At 42.0% G+C, this 21,642-nt stretch overlaps 1 protein-coding gene across 1 annotated transcript in view; it reads left to right on the top strand.

The window, feature by feature from the left end:
• The window catches only part of LOC135219591 (dedicator of cytokinesis protein 7-like), a 492,066-nt gene that overhangs the window by 238,956 nt on the left and 231,468 nt on the right, over nucleotides 1-21,642 (top strand). The window contains 1 exon segment of the mRNA XM_064256479.1: nucleotides 20,011-20,193. Within this exon segment, the coding sequence (XP_064112549.1) occupies nucleotides 20,011-20,193 (183 nt within the window).

Below are 21,642 nucleotides of genomic sequence, written 5' to 3'. Positions count from 1 at the left end.
ATGTCACCTCGGACGTAACACGACTCCAAAGGTCGTTAGGTCATATATACGTATACAGAATGACTCTTTGGCCGTGACTGTCTGTATAGTGGACGTTTCTGTCCATTAAAGGCATCCAGTCAGTAGACAATGATCTTGTGGAGAGGTTGTCAGAACATAGGGAAGTATCTCAGTAATTACATGTTTACATGCATGGTGATATACATTGGACTGGTGATTGGGCATGTGAATATCGCTTCACACTGACTAATCTTCAGATGAATCAGGAGCAGTGAAGTGGATGGGGCACATAAGAACTCCGATCTGATAAGTGATAACATACTCTGTATCAGAGTAGCCTTGATGGACTACTACCAGGCACATACATCAGTCACGTTACAGGAAACTGACCATGGATGGAGGTCTTCCTCTGACCTTGGTAGAGTGGGAGCACTCAATAACCAGGGTTTTGACATAGACTCAAAGTAGTCTGGATCATCAGCTCCAATTGTCCCCGCAATCCGAGATAATGAGTCAATGCAGCACAGGTCATGATGACAGATACATTTTTTAGTCATGCTCAGTACGATGTGAGTATGTGTGAGGGACCATCAGCAGGGCCGGCTTTGACTTGTCAAAGTACTCTATGGTTATAGAAAGAACTACGTCACCTAGAACATTAATGTGGTAGATGTAAAGGAACAGGCCAAACAGAGGCGATCGGTCAAGCCTACTCCTTGTTTGTCAAGTTTTACCATTGAGGTCATGCAGAAGAGAAGGTCATCAGAGGAATATGGGCCTTCTGGAATTTAAGAACATATCTGTTAAAATAATCGTGACGGTTGGTCTGTGATTGTATCAGAGCTCAAAATTGAACAATTTTAAGGAGGTGTCTGTCTGTTCATTGAAATTTGAGAGTGGGTTCTTTGTTATGAAAACCTCTTTCAATTTCCTGTATATATATTATAAGGTTGCCTAGAGGTCCTTGGACACAATTTCCTTGGGTCCTTTGGTGGCTGCTCAACAAATGGTGTAACTCATCCAGTACCCCTGGCATGTTAGTTGGTATCTTGTCTAAGATGATGGTATGAATGTGAAATGGAGGAGTTAACTGGCCAATTTCCTTTTCAAATTTCTGTCTCCTTCTTTACTTAGGGCAGCAAGAAGAGAGTACCATCATAAGCTGGAACGGACAAGGTACAGGTGAGTGAAGTGGCCATACTGTTAGGGTTAGTATCAGTAAGATACCTATCAGTAGCAGGACATTCCTCTCTTTAGCAAGGGGGAGAGGAATGATAACAAACCTACATGAGTGGATGAATTGGTTTGTTAGGGGAACAGATCTTCTTATCTTCCTCGGACGCAATGAACTGTGATATTGTGTAAAAACCCAGAAGTCTGACTCTATGATATTCATATATATCTTAGATTCGGAAATACTTGTCAGTTGTTTCGTAGAATTCTAGTATTCAGAAAACTGATCAAAGGTGGCAAACTCCCAGTTGGTTAATAGTACTTACCTCCCACCAAGAGTAAGTCTATCCTAATGTTAAGACCGAAGATTTGTTTCGTATATGAACAAATGACAAATTTTTAACTAATTTGTATTTTTCATAACTTACAAACCTGAGGTCTTAACATACAAAGGCCCACCTCTAACCACCCCTCTATCAACTAACCTGGGTTGGAAGAATAACTAACGGGGTCACGAGTTAATGAGGGGCATGTGGGTGGCTCCACATGTCTCGTGACCAAGCATAAATGCCAATACTCCCCCTTGCGTACACAATTATTTTAAACTTTACTGGTTTCCAGCTGGCACTGAGTATTTATCCTAATGTTAAGACCTCAGGTTTGTAAGTTTTTAAAAATACAAATTAGTTAAAAATTTGTCATTTTGTAGGAGTCAGTAGTATAAGCATGTAAGACCAAACCACTTGGCCAAACCTAAAAAACCTAACCATAACACCTGTCAGCACATGACATTTTCACGTAGCATTAGTTTTACAGTACAGAGAATAACTGATAAGAAATCCTCAGTAAACTGATAAGTTATCGTGATGACTTAATTGTTGGTACCTCGTTATTTGCATGATTATGAAAACAAATAGCCAATGGCACCAAAAACCCCTGTCTTCGCCAAAATCCTTGAATACTTGAAACCACTCTAAAAATTCTTAGTACTGCTTATTGTGTTTGTTAAAAAAAAAAAAACTTTCTAAAAATGCTTATACCCGAGTATTTTAATATTTTTATCACAAGGTGTATTTATTAATGAAAATGATGTGAAAATACAGTAATTTGTGAATATTTCTCAGTGAAAAATACAGCAAATAGGCTAATTTTCCATGAATAATGGGTATACTATCTGGTCCATAGAAAAATCAACAAATAGGCAAGTCCGCGAATTGTCAGTCAGCGAATCCTGGGGTTTACTGTACTCAAATTAGACTGAAATTGCCAATGAATCCTTATATGTGTTTATTTGAAATCATAAATCATTGGTTTACAGTCGACCTTAACTATTTGCGGACTCACGATTTGTGGACTCACCTATTCGTGGATTTTTCTATAGACCAAATATACCCATTATTTGCAGAATTACCAAATTTTAGTCATCAACTGTTTTATGTATAAATTTACATATTCTGACTACTTTTTCTTTGTGTTCCTTTCAAATTACTGTAAGCTTGGTTTTCCTTGCATTGGTTATCAGTTTTCTCTGCGCTGTTCTTCCATATCAGTTAATGATGAACTGTAATTGTAGTTGTGAGGAACATTTTCAATTATGGAAAGGTTCTCTTGTGATTCTCTTCATTGTTTATAGTAAGCGCTGAATGGCCTTTGCTGCCCCAGTGCTTGGTGTTACACCTAAACTTTATATAACCAATCTTCATTGTTTAGAGATTGAGAGAGTATCTGATATAAGTAATGAGAGTCATTGGTTTGAAATTGCAACCTGATTTTAGTTATTCCAGTTAATGAATACTGAATTATTTTTTTTTTTTTTTACAATGAAACTACATTCATGAAGATCTGGGCCTAGTTACATGTGATTCTTGATGCAATATTGGTTGCTAGTATACCGAGATGTTTTTTAATTGCTATAGAAAGATAGGGTACCCTAAAATAATAATACGTATATATTTCCAAAACTATAGTTAAGTTGGCAAGTTGAATTAGAACTGTTCTTATTTTTAAATGTTTTTTTTTTTGTAATACTACTTTCATGATGGTCTCTCCATGATTTGATAAACTTTAACATTTGAAACCTTATTCCTCAAAATGTTAGAGGTGACAACAATATGAGGTTACAGTGGGGCATCCCTTAGTCGCGGATCAGCAGTCGCGGGATCAGTTAGCCACAAGGTTTTCCTTGGACCACTTCTCAGTCTATATCGCTGGTATGAAACACAGCATCACGGGCTTGTCCATGTTACTAAATGATGTTTATCGGTAGGCTAAACCTTGGCCGCGGTCCGATAACCACTGACATACATGAACAGATTCACATTATATTAACTGACAATAAAGATAATAAAACCAATCTCACTTTACATATTATTGGCATATCTTCACAATAAATAGCCTATTCATGGAATAATTCCACATCATTGACATCAACTATACTTTAAGTGGCCAGCAACAAAATGTAAACATACAGTTACATTGCATTCACAGTGACCTTTATCATTCGGTAACCTTTTAGAAATGTTAGTAGTAGTGTAATTACAGTAGTAATAACATTTAGAAAAATATTAATTTTTAATTCGAACTTCATTATTCTTTTGGTAGTACGTAATTAACTTCTCCAAACAATGCAGTCATACAAATGATAATTGTTATAGATTATCGTATTGTTGTCTGTGATCGGCGACGAAATGTAAACGTAATAAAACCATATTTTACCTTGTATATATTATTGGCATATCTTCATAATAAAATGCCTATCTTACATATTAACGGCATATCTTCATAATAAAAAGCCTCTTGGGGAAAGCATTTTTCAAAAGACAAAAATACAGTTTACAAGGTTACTGTATGCATTGATAATTTTATTTGTTCTGACACGTAATACAAACCCTCGGTCCTTTAACAATAGGAATGTACTTACGGCGTAGCTAGAATTACGGTGTATGAATTTTGAACAAGGTGGTTAGGCAGTAACTACCGTGCCGGATGTAAACACTTCACTTTGCTTTCGGCCGTCTTCCGATGAAGACGTGTTTATGAGCTCCGGCTGACTGGTCGTTGATCTTTTTTCCCGGTGGGATCCTTTTGGTTTATTTTTGTTTTTTAAATAAATGTGTATATACAGTGTTTGATATTAATACTAAACAAAGGTTTGTCCTTGTTTTTCAATTAATATACAAACCCACTCTTTGTGATAGCCTTTATAACTACCCCTCTACTTATGTTAAGAGTCGGCGGCAAAGGTACACCAACATATTATTTACATTCTTTCGCCCTTTAACACTGGCTCAGACCTGCATGAGTACGAGAGATGTATTTAATGTGAGGATGAGACATGTATTTAACGTAAGTGATATTGATCCTGTAACGGGACATGTATTCATCCGGAAATTACGCTTACGCTTGGGAATTACCGAGGGAACTTCAAAGGTTTGTCCATGTTTTGTTATGGTAATTTCTCTTCTCTTTCATCCTTTCACTTACTATCGGAAGAAGGTAGAAGGATGGGCGTGCGGTGTTGATGTTGGGGGATCTCCTCTCACTTCGGAGGGCGGTGCCCTTGGATGCGTGAGGAGTATCCTCATTACTTTAATATTTTTTCCTTATTTTACAGACTAGTGGTGATTGTGTTTTCAGCAGTATTGGTTGGATGCTCTTTGTATTGGTTATCCTAACCTTGGAATTGTACCTATGACTCGTAGCATGTTGCGTACCGATCCTCGAGTGTGTGTTCTGATCCCCTGCTGATAATCATTTTCATTACCACTACTACCCGGGAGTTATGTCATTGGACGAAGCTGTCGCGCTGCCCTATGATGTTTATCTACTTCTGATGGTAGAAGTCTGGCAGAATTTGGTGGAACCGAAGAGGAAGAGAGCTCGTCAAGTGTCGTCATCCTCCTCTTTGAGATCATCATATCTTCTTACCTCCTCACCTTCGACTTTTAAGGCTTTGCCGTGAAAGAGACGGTGTTACGGTCTCCCGCGGGTGACTGTGCAGCCAGGGTCCAGGCAGCCGAGCCTGCTCACCGCCAGGACCCAGGCACGGAGCGGAAGACTGGTGGCAGTCGCTCAGGCGACTCCCGCCAGGCCAGCGATGCTCTTGCTGCGATCTGCCGCTTCCCAGGGTTGACGTGACGTTCCCACCAGACCGCACACGTAGCGAGGCTGGGAAGAGGCTCCCCCCCTGGCCACCGGGTCCAGCCTCTCCTGGACCTGGTTCAACCTCGCCTGGACCAGCCTCGCCTGAACTTGGTTCAGCCTCTCCTGGGCGCGTCGAGAGGACGGTGCTCGCTATCACCGCGTTAGTGGACACTACCAGTCACCCGACCGTCGTTCCCACCAGGACCGGATGGCTTGCACGACTGGTAGCAGCTCCCCTGGCGCACGAGACTGACGCTACCGTCCTCGGTCCAGCGCTTCTCTGGAAGGAGACCGCTTGTCCAGACCTGCAGCTCGATCGCCACCGTGGTTGGTGATCGCCTGCAGTCCTCCCAGCCTACCGGTTCTTCTGGGTAAGCAGGGGAGGAGTGCTCGTAGCAGCTCTCCTGACGCAAGAGACTGATGCTCCGTCCTTGGTCCAGCATTTCTCCGCAAGAAGACCGCTGGTCCAGACCGGCAGCTTGGTCGTCACCGTGGGTTGGTGATCGCCTACTGTCCTCCCAGCCTACTGGTTCTGCTGGTAGGCAAGGGAGGAGCTCTCGTAGCAGCTCCCCTGACGCAAGAGACCGACGCTCCGTTCCTTGGTCCAGCGTTTCTCTGCAAGAAGACTGCTGTTCCAGACCTGCAGCTCGATCGCTACCATGGGTTGGTGATCGCCTGCAGTCCTCTCAGCCTACTGGTTCTGCTAGTAGGCAGGGTAGGAGCGTCTGGTCTCCCTCACCTGTCCCTTCAACCTCCTCAGGCTACACCGGGAGGAACAGGAGTGACCGTGACGAATGCACTTCTTACGGTCTGGACACGAGATTTGTTCAGTCTTGGGACCAACAGATTCTCGCTCAAGTGGTTGGAGGAGATCGTGGGGGGCTGGTGAGGACGAATGATGCTTCCCAGACTCTCAGAGTGACCATCAATGCCGTTCACGTGACGGTCCCGCTGGACTACGCACGCAGAGACCGGGGTGGGCTTCCCCTTTGGTCCTCTTGAGAGGTTTCGGCCTCGACGAGGACTGGGACGCATCGGAGGACGGTATCAGCTCTCTCTTGTCAGGTGCTCGCTCAGCCCCACCCAGACAATGGTCACGGTGGCAGCAGACGTTTAGCCTACAGTACGAGTTCATAACTCTCCTCGGGAAAATGTTTTCTCCAGATGGTAATGTTTTCCTAGACTCTGAGAGGCCATCACCGCACGTTGATGGCTGCCCGTACTCGCTTCTCCGACTGCTAGTTCCGCTGGGAAGGTGAGCGAGTATCCAAGCTTCCTCCACCATTCCCTCTCTCCCTATGGCTGCAACGGGAAGGGGAAAGATCCTGCAGAGCGTTCTCCGTAGGATTCCACGTCGGGGACTGTGTTCCTGGAGGGACCTTCGGGTCCTACCTAATGTAAGTCCCCGTCGTTGAGGAAGGATCTTGCCCTATCCTTGATTTCTACGGGAATCGGGAGGACCACCACCCGATGATCGTCTGATGAATTCGGTGGGGGTTTCTCCGAGCGCTTAGAATTCTTCAGAGTTTCTAGCACTCCGAGTGTTCTGGTCTTCTACAATCTGCAAACACTTGGGTGAAACCATGGTCCAGAGTGGGCTAGACAAGAATCCCAGATAATTGTTACTACGATAATCGGGAATCTTGCCGAATGCTCAAATTCCTGGAATTTCTAGCGTTCGAGAGAAGTACTGCCGCTGAAGGAAGAATATCTCGGGAGGGGCTCAGCCTGGATGGACTTGATGGTCCGTCGCCTCAGTAGGCAGCCAACCCCGGGATAGAGAAGAACGGGTGGGAACATCCAGTTCGGCTTGAACTATCGTCTTCGGTATCCTGTTATCACCATAGAAGTCTTCCTTCGGGAAAACTTCTCCTTTGCTCTCTTCATTAGAGAATGAAGGGTGTCGGCTTCCAGTCCTTATTCTTGTTCCTCGAATGGAAGAGAATTTAGGATGGAGGTGTATGTGCAGGAACCTACAAATATACTACGTATATTGCCCTCGCGACATGCTTCTGTTATCAGTTGAATTGTCCGAGGTGTAGGAACATACCGTAGTTAACTCTACTGGTTGTGACCGAGACGAATAGTATCTTCTTAATTGAACTGCAACTCGGGACTGCCCTGCAAACCTCCCAGGAGTTACCAGTTTCAATTTTGAGATACTTATGGTATTGTTACAACAGCACCTCAGCATTTGCATTCACTGAAATCCGTTTGGATTAAATGCAAATACGTATGTACTTGAGCGTATTTTTTGCGCTTGATGGTTCTAGCCGAATGCATTCCTTCTTGGAATGGATTACCTGGCAACTCAGGATGACGAGTGAGCGAGAGCTAGTGGTGTATGGGCTGCCTGCCAGCCCTGTCAGGCTGCCTGCTGCAGCCCAGTACCAGCTGGCTCTCCGAGATAGTATGGTCGGATATTGTCTCTCTCCGCTGCAATGATTGACTATTGAACCGAATCTCTGCCCGGCAATCACAGACTTAGGTCTCTGGTTGGCTGGAATTCTTACATACATGGATGACCATCTATACTGCATCGCCTTTGACATTGCGAGAATTTTCAGACAGATATCTCACTACCCTTGCTATCATCTTTCTGTTTACCGCACGGTAACAGAAGTCTGTAGCCTAGTCTCCCGCTGCATCGCACCTGCCGCTGCAATGACGCGGAATGATTTCTTCAGACATCTGAGTATGTCTTCTAAATATATCTCGTATTCGTAGGTGTGCAATATTTCATTGTCCACCCCGAATTGTAGATGTTTAACGGAAGACATCGCCTGTTCCCTGCCCTGCCAGCTCTACTTCCAAGTATATAGATGTCCTCCCTGATTCAGCCCATGAGAAGCAGTTCTTCAAGCAGTACAATCCCTGTGTTTTCATTACTGAAAAGTGTTCCGCTTTCATTGTAACTCCGACTTCTCACCGAACAGCAATGAAGTAGCGGTTTAGCGTTTTCAGTCCTCTGTAAATAACAGGGATAAAGCTGTCTTCGCAGGTTGGTGTCATCGGCGGGACTTTTCTACGTTCAGGACCTTGAGAGTTAACTTCTCTCGATTCAGCTGTAAAGACGTAGGTCTGCATTCACCTATCACCTTCGTCTTCAACGGCACTTAGTATTGTTCCTCCTTAGTTGAGATTCAAATACTATGAGAACTTCTGTCTTGCCATCAGGGACTTCGGTGTCTAGAAGGCAATTGACTTTAGTCTGTTGGGCACATGCCTTGAGAGAATCATCATCTCGCCTTCCAGCAGCGGTGGCAACAGATAGATGATTTGTATGGTCTCTCACATAACCCTTCAAAAGGCGAGGGTCACGTGACCACGCCTCGGATGCATGGACAGCTCGCCTCACACAACCGAATGCAGTCAGTCGGCAGCTGTCGAAGCATCCTAGACCATCACGAGCTACACTTTGGACTTTGTATCAGTTGATCCAGATCAGTTATTACTTCGTCCTACTGGCGTGTTCTGGTACCCATAACTATCGACACCCACCTTGGAGTGTTGGTGTATTTATCCACTGCGGTGACGAGGAGACCGCGAGAGACTTCGCCGCAGTGGGATATGAGACAATGAGAGACTTCCTGCAGTGGGATACGAGATCACGAGAGACTTCCTGCAGTGGGATACGAGACCGCGAGAGACTTCGCTGCAGATGGATAGACCACTGGACGGGTACTGGACATCACTCCGAAGAATATGTCGGACAGGAAGATGGATAGGTCAATGCGACCATATCCTTCTTTCCCTTTGGGACTGCCCACAGGTCCTTGGAACCTCATATCCCTGGACCAGTGGTGGATGCTTGCAAGATGTGTTTGCTTACCCAGCTCCTTCAAGAGGACAAGTTGCATCTCGTCCGTGGTGTGCAGTTGTAGAGGTAAGAAGGATGCGAGAGTGACTGGCTCTCCCCCTTCCACGCCTCATCTCTCCATTCCTCGTCCTTCAGGTTGAGGATAGGACTCGAACTCACACTGACTGGTCAGACGATTGATGCGGTAAGCCTGTACATAAGTATCCTTTTTATGTTTCTTATCAGAATCTTAGAAGCAATCCCGCTCCTTCCTCTAGCAAGGGGAGGAAGGAGACTGACAATAATGTAAACCCTTCCCAGGACTTTGCATTACGTAATGTCTCCGACACCAATATTCTTCACAGCCCTTTTCGGATGAGTCATGATCCCTCACTCATTTGGAAAAGGCCCAGAAGTCTGACTCTTGATCATGCAGCTCCTATACTCTGATCAAGTTGTCAGAGGCAGCGGTAGGAGTAGCCTAGGTGCGCAGAACTCCAGTCAGTTCTAGAGGCTCACTCAGATTCCTCCCACCAATCAGTGAGTCTTCCTATTGTTAAAGGACCGAGGGTTTGTATTACGTGTCGGACAAATCACAATTTGTCATAAATTGTATTTTTCCTAACTATACAAACCTGAGGTCCTTTAACAGATATGCCCACCTCATGCCACCCCTCAATCTGAACCTGGGCCGAAAGGCAAAGTGGAGTGTTTACATCCGGGCAGGCTCACGGTAGTTACTGCCTAACCACCTTGTTCAAGATTCAACGGCCGTAATTCCAGCTACGCCGGAAGTACATTCCTATTGTTAAAGGAGCTCAGGTTTGTATAGTAGTTAGGAAAAATACAATTTACAACAAATTGTGATTTTGATGTGATTACATTAATATTTCAGTATGGTACTGTAATCAGTTCAGTAACTAATTTTTTTTATCATAAATGTATATTCATTCACGAAAAAATGTGTATGATCGCCAAGATTTCACCAAACCTAAAGTGTCATTCGTACGTATGTCATATTTTTGCACAGTGTGATAATGGTTACACCATTCTACAAACTACCCACATATTTTACATACATATGCTCTAAATACCATCATAAATCACTTTACTTACTTTTTTGTGGAGCCCAAATAGTACTATATCCCAGAAAATTAACGAAATCGCGAATTTTTTCTTAGAGCAAGATTCACTAATTACTTTACTTACTTTTTTTGTGGAGCCCAAATAGTACTAGTATATCCCAGAAAATTAACGAAATCACGAATTTTTTCTTAGAGCAAGATTCACTAATTACTGTATTTTCATCTTATGTTCATGACTAAATACATTTTTATGATAAAAATGATTTACTAATTTTCAAATAGTACTAATATGAATGTAAATAGCAAAATATCGATAAAATGCTGAATTAAAATACCACAAAATCACAACCCCCCCCTCTCTCTCTCTCTCTCTCTCTCTCTCTCTCTCTCTCTCTCTCTCTCTCTCTCTCTCTCTCTCTCTCTCTCTCTCTCTCTCTCTCTCTCTCTCTCTCTGGTGTACATATGTGTTGCCATATACTATTTATTCTTCCTGTGATTTACTAAACTGTGCTTCAATACAACTTCTATAGTTGACTCAGTGATTACCACACATATTATAACAGTATACAAGAGAATATTTTATCACTATCAAGGTTTCTTATCACTGCAAAAATATTACAGTTGGGTGCTGTAATCATTACAGTAAATCCTGTTTTTTATCATAAATGTGTTTATTTATGAAATAGATATATGTACTTTTATTTCTGTGCAGCAGCCAAATCATGAAAATAAAGAAGCATTGTTAGCTAATATACTTTTGTTTGCAGATCTGATGAAGGGGATATTAAAGATAGGAAAACATTTATAAAAGATTTATATTATAGAGACATATAACTTTAAACACAACACAAACAAATGAGACATAAAATATGCAAGGGAGCCATTTCAAGGACAATTTCTTCTATTACTACTAATAGGAGCAGCCATTGATAGTTTTAAACTTTTAAGTTGCAGTAAGTACATGTGTGTATCTTCAAGGTACATAGGATAGCCTGGACTAATCAATAGTGAGTACCCATATCATAGTTAAGGTATATTAGGTGTTTAGGTTAGTATTAAAGTAGGCAGTTAGCGTATGAGTTTTTATAGGTAGGACATCTTTGGTGTTTTAGCTATTGAAGTAAGCAGTTGGGGTGGGTATAGCCTAGGGTTTTTTGAGGGGTGTGATAACACAGATATTTGCTTAACGCAGGTGGTTGTGGCCCCCAAGCCCTGCGATTGTTGAGGCCCCTCTGTATATTGTTGATCACCCAGGAGGGAAGATGAAAGGAAAGAAAGTGGATGCTGGATGACCTGAAAATATTTGTTATCTGAAATGAGTGTTCATTTTACCAGTAGTACACATCTACATCTCTTAGTTTTGAAGTGGACTAGTGACTAACCAAACTCTTGAACTGACCACTTGGTCACTACCTTGACACCTTCAGAAATGATTTGGGGATATGTGAGGTTAACACAAATTTCAATAATTTTACTTGTGTTTTTTTCACATTTTCGTAAATAAGAATACTGTTTTCTTCACATGCGAACAAACCTTCGGTCTTAATAATAGGATAATTTCTAGCGCCTAGCTGGATCCGGTTAAAAAGCAAATGAAAGCAAGGAATCTTGTGATATCTGGCAGCGCATGCGTAGATTGGGTGAAGAGTGGTCAAGGACCACTCACCTACGCTACCGCATCAGTCTTTTCTTTAACCGCCTGGGTGAGAGTTGTAGTCACCCTCTCTTGGCCTTTACCCGATTCATTGCATGTTTTGCTCATGTTTAGTATTTGTGTGTGTGTGTGTGTGTGTGAGGTTGATATTATGGCTTCTTCTGCTCCTTCTCGGCCGCCTTGTCAATGTGTGTGCCCCGGAATTCCAGGTTTCCGTGTTCTCATTTTTTGGCTTCAGGGGCGACTGATCCCCACATCACGTGTAGCAGGTGCTGTTCTAATTTTTGTACTATAATGAATCCTTGCACGGAATGCCGGGCATGGCTTAAAAAGCAGTGGAAGTTGTTTTATAGCCAGAGAGAGCATCGGAGGGTTTCAACTCTTCCTTCATGGGAAGGTTTTTCGCCTCTTTCAGATGGTTCGTCTCCTGCAGTATTCAACCCCCATAGTAGCGTTGTTCCTGTGTCTCCTTCCTTTTCTTCCACTGATTCATTGCTGGAAGTATCGGGAGGCCCCCAGGCTGATTTTTGTAATGTCGCCCCTTCTTCTTCATGAGTTAATTTGATTCCCGGGAAGGGGGAGGCTTTTTCATCATTTTCATTTATTACAGAGTTGGAGGTGTCCAAGATGGCGGCGATTTGGAAGACGCTCCGGCTAGGGGGGTCCCCCGTCCTTGGAGAGGTTGCTAGCGCACTTTATGGAGGCTTACTACCCCCTCCTCAGGCTGGCGCCATCTTGTATTTCTCCGCCAGTGACTGTTGCCTCTTCTTCGAGTCGAAGGGAAGCCGTGGCATCACCCCTGTTGATGATGTCATGGGATCAGTCGTTGTGTATTCCTCCGCCAGTGGTGTCTGCTTCCCCTTCAGACCGAGGGGAAGCCGTGACATCATCTCCACTTGTGATGTCACTCCCTGTCATCTCCTCTGCACTGCCTCTCTCAGCTGTGACATCATCTGTGCCGTCCAGTTCGCTACATCTCCCTTCCATGTCATTGGAGCCTTCTCTTGCAGATAAGTCTGAGGTTATATGCCAGGCGGTGTTTAAGAGGTTGGGCTCTGTTTTGGATGATAAGTTGGCTGCCTTGTCGGCTGGAAGGACTGGAAGGAAACGTGTTGCATTGTCCCCGCGTCCTCCAAAGAGATCGCTTAAGAAACCAGTGCTGTCTTCCTCTCCCTCTTCCCCCTCTACACCATGTTGGCGTATCAAGCATTGGAAAGCTAAGGACTTTGCTCTTTCTTCGCTGTTGGTGTTTCGGAGAGTGTTAGTGTGCCTCCTCTTGTGCAATTTGCAGTGGCTGCTTTGTCCTCTGTATCGACTCACGAGCGTGTTGCAACCTCCCGTCCGTGCACATGATGCAAGTGCTCCTACTTCTCCAGGGCCTATTTGTCGCCGTAAGGATCTCAAGGCACCTGTCAAGAGGTTGAAGGTGGTGAGCGCAAAGTTGGTGCAGCAGGAGTGTTTGCCTGCCTCTCTCACTGGTGCTTCCAAGAGTTCGAATCTGGGGATTCTCTTACGATCTTGAGTGTTCGGGATTCCTCTTCAACTCACGTTCGTACGTCTGCCACACCCGTGACCATTCATGGACATGTTAATGAGTCATCTGTTGGAGGAGTGCGTAGTGATGTTCCTAGTGTTGTAGAAGGTTCGTCTCGGGAGCCAGCGCGTGGACCCAGCCCAGACAGGTTAGTTGGTGTTTTGGGCTGTTTGGCTGCTGATCCTTCCGTTAATTTGAATGAGGAAGGTGCCTTAGAGGAGCCTACACATCCTTCTCGTCGTTGGTCTCTGTTGCCGGAGCAGGAGGAGGGAGACACGCAAGAGTTTTTGTCTTCCTTTTTGGAAGTTGTCGATCTCATTCGTGGATTCAACAATTTGGAAAGTAGTACTCAGGCTCGGTCATCTTACACTCCTTCTTGCTTGGAAGCCTTGGTGGGAGCTACTCGGGACCCCAAATCATCTCTTCAACTTCCTTTGTCGGAGCACATCCAGTCGGTCTTTTGCAAGGTTAACGCCTCTGTTTTGGTTCGCTTCGCTCTAGGGGCTCTGCCAAGCTACCACCCCCTCCTCTCATGAGACATAGGAAGTACTATGCTACGAACTCTGCATTTTTTATGTCACACCTTCTTAATTCAAAGGTCATTTGCCTGAAGCGGGATTGACTTTGGAACAGTTGATGTCGGTGGCTCCTTCCTTGTCTCCACAAGATGCCTCAGTGTTGGAATCTATGGCAGCCTCCATGTTGCAGATGGTTTCTTGGCTGGACTTCTGGTCTGTGGGTATTGCCAAGATAGCTTCTGGTCCCCGGAAGGGTTGGTGAGTGCATCCTCGCTTGTCGGTCTGTTACAGTCAGGCAAGGCGTTTTCATATATGGCTCACCTCAGTGTTAGTTTATGGGCTAACCCTCTTCTGATTAGGAGAGACGCGGCTTTATCTAGGATGGAGAGGTCAGTTGACACAGAGTCCTTGCTGGCATTGAGAAAAGGAGATCTGTTGGAGTCCCAATTTTTGTTCCCTTGGACTGAGCTCGAAAATGTGATAGACCGGCGCTGGGCTTTTACCAAAGACAGACTGGTGCACCAGACCGTGTCTAAGTTGGAGTCTCGTCCTCGGAGACGTCCGGCTCCTCCTCCTCCCCCTATCCAGCAGCAGTTAAGAAGATCGTTGCCTGGTAGGCTGTCGAGGAGTTCGATATCGGCAGGGCCTTCCCGTTCGACTTAGCCTAGGTCAGAGGACCAATGTCCCTTTCGCTCTCATTCCTTTAAGCCAAGAAGGGTCCCAAGGGGCAGAGGTAATGGGGGCCGTCGGTAGGTTAGGCGTCTCTCCCTCTCCTTCGCCACGGATGGGGCTTGCCTAGCGGGCCATTGGGCCAAGTGGCAGAGTTATGGGGCAGAGACTTCTCTCCTCCTGTATCGGACAAGCCACAGCTCAGGAAGCCATATCCTCCAGATTCTCTGAAGTTCTTGGCTCTTTGGGAGGAAGTGCAGAAGATGCTGGACAAGGATGCAATAGAGAAAGTGGTGTGCGTCCGTGTCTGGGGTTTTACAGTCACATCTTCTTGGTGCCCAAGGTGTCGGGAGGATGGAGACCTGTGATCGACTTATCCACCTTGAATCACTTCATCAGGAAGACACGGTTCAAGATGGTCCCTCATGGGTGTCGTCATCTTCGGTCTCTGCAATGGAGACTGGTAGAATTCTGGTCTCCGGTGGGCAACTCACCCCTGTTAAAGGTTCGTCTGTCTCTAGAAGTGAGAGCAGACCTTCGTTGGTGGTTGGACGACCGGAATCTTTCATAGGGTGTCCCTCTTCATTCTCTTCCACCGGACTTCCTTCTGTTCTCAGACGCCTCCCTCGCAGGTTGGGGGCCTCATTTAGGCAGCCTCCTCGCTTCAGGCGTTTGGAGTTTGGAGGACAAGCAGCAACATATCAACGTCTTGGAGTTGAAGGCAGCCTTCCTGGGTCTAAAGGAGTTTCGGGAGAAGGTAGAATGTCATTCTGTCGTTCTCATGTTGGAGAACACCACGGTGGTAGCCTATGTGAACAAACAGGGAGGCCTGGTTTCTCGTCAACTTCATGCCTTGACCATCGAGGTTCACCAGTGGGCAGCCAGCAATTTGGTAGAGCTCTCAGCCAGGTATATTCCGGCAAATAGAATGTGGTCGCAGACAAACTCAGTTGTCGGGATCAGATCCTAGGCACAGAGTGGTCCCTTCATCAAGTGGTAGCAGACAAGCTCTTCCAAGCTCTTCCAGGTTTTGGGGAGACCCATGCTGGACCTTTTTGTGACTCTCTTCAACAGGAAGCTGGAGATATTCTGTTCAGTGGTCCCAGATCCTTTAGCATTGGCAGAGGACGCATTCCAACATCCCTGGGACAACCTGGAGGTGTATGCCTTCCCTCCATTTTGTTTGATTCTCCCATATATCATTGTACGTCACTCAGGGTCTGAGTGGTTAGATATCAATTTATCTAGCTTCTCAACGGGCTTCAGTCACTCTCCAGAAGTCATCTCTTCTGGAAGCTGGACTGGTGGGTAGGCCCCCAGCCGGTTTAGGATGTCTTGTACCTCCCTCCAAGTATGAGTCTATCCTATTGTTAAGACTGCAGGTTTGTTCGCGTATGAACAAATGACAAATTTTCAAAGACAATTTGTATTTTTCATAGCTACAAACCTGAGGTCTTAACATTATATTGCTCACCTCTAGCTGCCCCTCTATTTGTTAAGACATCCTGAGTTGGGAAAGACTGACGCAGTAGCGTAGGTGAGTGTTCCTTGTCCACTCTTCACCCGATCTATGCATGCATTGCCAGATATCACAAGATTCCTTGCTTTCATCTGCTTTTTAACCAGATCCAGCTAGGCGCTATAAATTATCCTATTGTTAAAACCTCAAGTTTGTAGCTGTGAAAAATACAAATTGTCTTAGGAAAGTTGTAATTTTTGTTATCAGATGTCATCAGTAAAACCATTTTTGTCTTGAGAATGAAGTTCTGATCTGCTTTCCTCATGAAGAATATTTCTCATGCTGTGGTTGTCCAATGTTCACTCAGGTTTTTATTGTGTATGCAGTTTTTTAAATAAGGATGAGGATAATGTACAGCAGTTTTCTTAGTGGATTGGAAATAATCATTGTAAATTAGAACCATTTCATATTCTTTTTTAAGTGGCCACTGTAATTTTGTTTTTAGTTTTTATCATAATTTTCAGAGTAATGAAAGTTATTTTATTAGCTATAAGTCTTTTGTTAGTTGCTTCCTTGTACAGGTTGACCATCACTAATCCAGCAATCACTTATCTGGTTCTGTCACCAATCCAGCAATTGCTAATCCTGTCCCATCACTAATCCAGAGCTAAATTTGGTTAGTGCAATGTCAAATTTCGTGGTTCACCACACCAACCTGCCATTATTGTTTGTTGGCGCTGGTACTTGCTGCATAAACAGTTGGTGTTCCTTGCAAACACGGGTAAGCCATTCCAAGTTGTAATTATAACCTGCTCAGTTTTAGTCCTGTGTTTACGGCAGTAACAGAGAAATATATGAAAATGAGAAAAATATGAAATTTTTTTATAAAAATATATGAAACATCGTGCAGCAGGCAGCTTGTATGAGTAGTAGTCTTAGCAGTGCATGTAAAGCAGCCCACACACTATCAAGCATTTATATCCAGTATGGCATATGTTCATACAATAAACAAAGAATGTATAGCTAGGTTGGAAGAATGAACTAAGTTTGATAGTCATCCATTGAAAATGTTTGTGCCACAGATCTCCAACATATACTACCATTTAATTGGGCTCCAGCTGCAGTCTGTACCAGTGTACCATCAAATATGTTTGATGGTTTGTGTCCCACCTAACATGCATGTACATGCACACTTCTGCCTTCATTTCCTTGTCAACACTGTCTCTTGCTAACATCAATCCCAAGAACAATAGCTCTTTATTTTGCCAGACAAAAAGGTAAGAAAGGATATAAACTTGGAATTAAAACTGAACGTGAGTACTCAGTATGAAGGAGGAAAAAGAATAAGCATAATAGCACGTGACCCAAGAACTTCCACTTTTAACACTTACGTGAAGCTGTGACAAGGTTTTGCTTCAGTGAACTTTACTGTAATTACAAAGCAAAGTCAAGGGCCAATTCATCATGTGGATATTATTAATGAATGGATAGAAGACCAGATTAAAAGACATCCACCATTAAGCCATATTACCATCCAGGCAAAGGCTAGAAGTCTGTTTCAGATACATATGTAAGGAATGTGCAGATAATGCCGATCAACAAGAATTCATCACAAATACTGGATGGTTCAAAAGAAGATTCAGTATGCATAATGTTTCGGGTGACAGGAGAGGCAGACAGAAAGTTTGTCAATAGTTTGGACAAATTCAGAAAATAAAGAAAATGCAAGAATATAATATTTCCCATGTAAAAACTTTTGAGTTAATAACTATTCTTAGAATGAACTTTAAAAAAAGTCAGTGTAAATGGAAAAACATAAGCATCAGATGCATGTGCTCCACAAGTGATACACAAACATTGTAAAAAGGTTTTTTAACATTATGACGAGATGGAATTTAGTTTACCGCAAACCAGGATCAGTAATAGTAAAGTACTTTCCAACAGTGTGCAGATTACTATGGTGCGATATTCGTTGTAATCAACTGAAATAAGGTCAAACTGATTTTATTTCGGGAGCAGTTACCACTGGAATAGCATCAAAGCATATGAAACATTGCTGTAAATATGGGGCAAGCTACAAAACATAAAGATGGATGGAAAAAATAATTAATGATATGAAATATAACAGTACATACTTAATGATAAAATATTCTCCTGTGTGTACTGTGAATATGTAAGTATGATACCCAGTTAAAACTAAAAAAAAAGGTACACAGTGTGTCTTTGCATAGGACGGCATACTTGACAAAATTTTATATTTAGATGTAAACACAGAGTTAGTTACATATACAAGGTTTCCTTGATATTACAAGGTGAAATTGGAAACCAGTGATTACAATAAAACTGAAGATTAATAATACCTTTTTAATACATTTCGTAAAAACTTCACACTAAGATTGTAGTCTACAGCTCAATGTGAATGACGCCATTTATGCTAAGTAAAATTCATGATAAGGGAACTGAACAATGTAGAAAGACCAATTTACTGAATTCTTGGTAGAACAAATTAATATAATGATAATAATGGTAAAGAATGGTAAGAAAGTTACTGTATGAAAAGATACTCATTATAAAACCATGGGTGGCTGTAGGTAAAAGTGGTTAGGCTATGGGGTAGCCTATGTATACCAATAGACTGAATGTAAATGATTTATGTCAAAATTTGACTTCCAACATGCATGCAAGAACTTAACCCAGTCATAACACGCCTACCTGTACTGTTTATTTTGCTTGTGTGTCATTAAAATTTCACCTGATTTAAATTAAATGTTTTTTTCTAAATTAACTAACTTGATGTACAGAGTATTTTAAAGGTAGGATGAGGTGATTAACTGTGGTTAAGTGGTTTCTAAATCAAAAACTCTGTAATCCTGGAAAATCACTAAACTGGCACCATGCAGCTCCCAGTGATACTGGGTTAGTGATGGTTGACCTGTATTGCTGATTACTTTAATCTGTTTACTAGTGTTAATAGTAAATGCAAAGGTAAACTACCTTGGGCATGATGGAAATGATTAAGGAGAGAGATCATTATTCAAGTTTTCATTTTCAGACTTGTGTTATTTTGATTTTTTTTTTTAAAGTTCGCCAGTTTTTTCTTCTGTTTTAAATTTGTAGATGGTGGGTATCATTATTACTACATACTGTATTAAAGTGTTTGTCCTTAGAAATGTATTAAATAAGGTGTTTTGGTTTTAGTTTATTAAATAAAAAAAAGGTGTATCTGAAGAATACTTAATGATGCTAATATTGGAGATGATAAAGTATGATCTGCAAGATATTCCTTTTTACTGAAATTATAAAGTTGCACATTTCCCCATTGCATGCTGAACAGATAGCTTTGGTAAGAAGTTGATGAGTATGTTAGTAAAATAGTAGTTGTGAACTAGCATTTCCATCTGTGGTATTTACTTGCTATAGGGAAGTATTACTTCATCTGAGTGTACACTGGGAAAATGGTCACACTTGGTCACATTTCTTTTAAATCATTTTAACCTGTACTATAAAGGAGTTTGGGACATCTAAGATAGAATATGTATACAGTATCTTTTGCCAAGACCATGGCAGCGGAGTACATACTGTAACAAAAATAATGTGATTTGATTCCTTTGTGGGAGAGAAGTCTCTTTTACAAACCTAACATAATTGCACACATTAACAGTCAATTGCACTTGCACTTTGCATGCAGACAACAGAAGAGGAGATGGAGAACGTAAGTGTCCATCTCGCTCCCCTCCTCTTTACTTACGTGCTTAGTAGTTTGTTTTCTTCACTTTTGCTAGTTACACCTCATTTGCAGGAAAACCTGATCATTATTATTTCCAGATGAATTTTATTCACCCTCTTTCTGTTGTAAGTGATGCTTAATCGTTTTTATTTTTGACTTTGCTCATGACAAAATTATTCCAATTTTGAAAGTGGAAGATTTTCTTTTTCGTATAGTTGATGTGTCAGTAATTTTCTTCTCACTTTACAGCAGCAGCAACGAAAGTGTCCTTTAGGTTCGTCTACTACAAGGAACCTGCTGATGTGTCTACTCTGGGTCATGAAGAATGTGGATGATGTTAATTTCCGTCATACCCTCTCTGATCTGCCTTACAATAGGTTACATCAGTTGCTTGACGTGCTTTACATTGCTGTCTCATGTTTTGAGTATAAGGTACTGTCATTTTTGGTTTTGTTTTTTTATAGGAAAGTAAAATACCCTTAGCATAAATTTTGGTTGTCTTATTCAGCTTTTCTAAGTCAGAATGTGGAATGGGCTGTGAAGTGGTTAGAAAACTGTTTAGTCTGCTGTATATATAGTATAAGTTATTTAGGAGTGTAGGATGAGATGAAATTTGGCTTTTGGTTAATGTGCCTTAGTATTAGAGCTAATCGCTAAATGCCAACTCTAATCTATGATCGAACTTGCTCATTGTGTTTGGTTGCCCATAGCTTCTGCTGTGTTTATGGTGAAAAAATAGTTTGTGCTGTAACAGTGCATTTTTATCTGATGTATTTTGATCATTTAACAATAAATGATTGGCTTTTGCTTTACCTTTTTCTATTGAAGATTGATTTTAGTGTCCCTCTTTAATATTGTTCATGAAATAGTGATGGTGTTGTTAGAGTGGTGATGGTAGTGTTGTAAATGGTGGTGGTGGTGGTTGGGTGTTGGTGGTTTGTCAATGTTAAGGGACGGGATTTCTTTGTCACCATAAACAAGTTCCAGCTGATTACTTTGCAAATAATTACAGGCTTCTGAAGACTCACATCTTGAAGGGTTATAACTGTTATGTCAAGATAACTTAACTGTAATATAACTTCAATTAACATGTGGTTGTAGCCTTTTAGATTTAGGACTCATTCCCTGAAATTGTCTGGAATTGCAATGTATTATAACAACATTAATTTTCAGTGTAAATTATTGTCTCTGTTTTGCATGGAAGATGTTATGAGTTTTAAAAAGAGCAAATAAAATTGTGTATTGATGTTTTTGGTAAAATGGGTAAAAACAAATCTTTAACCATCTTGAGTATCACTTGAGAGTTAACAAGGTCTTGACTTTTCTTTTTTTGGTTATTGTAGTCCCAGATTCCTCATTGATTTCAACAAAGCATAGCTTCTTTGATGAAGATTTTTTCTAAGTAAGAAACCTAGATAATTTGAGTTGTGAATACACTGATTCATTCATAGAGTAGACATATTGTACGGGGCATGAAAGTTGTACACCTTCTAGAGATAATGATAAAATTGAAGGAATTATGATCATGCCACAACTCACTCATGAAATACAAGCACAACTAAAAACGCAAAAATTAAAGCCTAGCTCCAAGGTTACATGAAAAAATGAAAGTTAATAAAAGTAAAACTTTATTGGATTAATGTGTTTGTGTCTACTCATATTCTTTTTTATATATCAATTTGTGTGAGGAAGGTTTTGCTAGTGACAAGTCATTTTTCCTTTCTTACCTGTTGTTTTTACAAGGAATTGTACGTCATCTAATGAGTTTCCTCTTTGGTTTTCCTGGTAGCAACAGTGAAGTTCAATATATTTTTTTCAATTCTTCTAGTAAATGTCACACTATGGTTTCTTTTACAGATATAAAAGTGTTTACATGTATTA

This window comes from Macrobrachium nipponense, chromosome 1 (assembly GCF_015104395.2).
Source record: "Macrobrachium nipponense isolate FS-2020 chromosome 1, ASM1510439v2, whole genome shotgun sequence".
NCBI classification, from domain to species: Eukaryota; Metazoa; Arthropoda; class Malacostraca; order Decapoda; family Palaemonidae; genus Macrobrachium; species Macrobrachium nipponense.
This window is presented reverse-complemented; position numbering and strand designations above follow the sequence as displayed.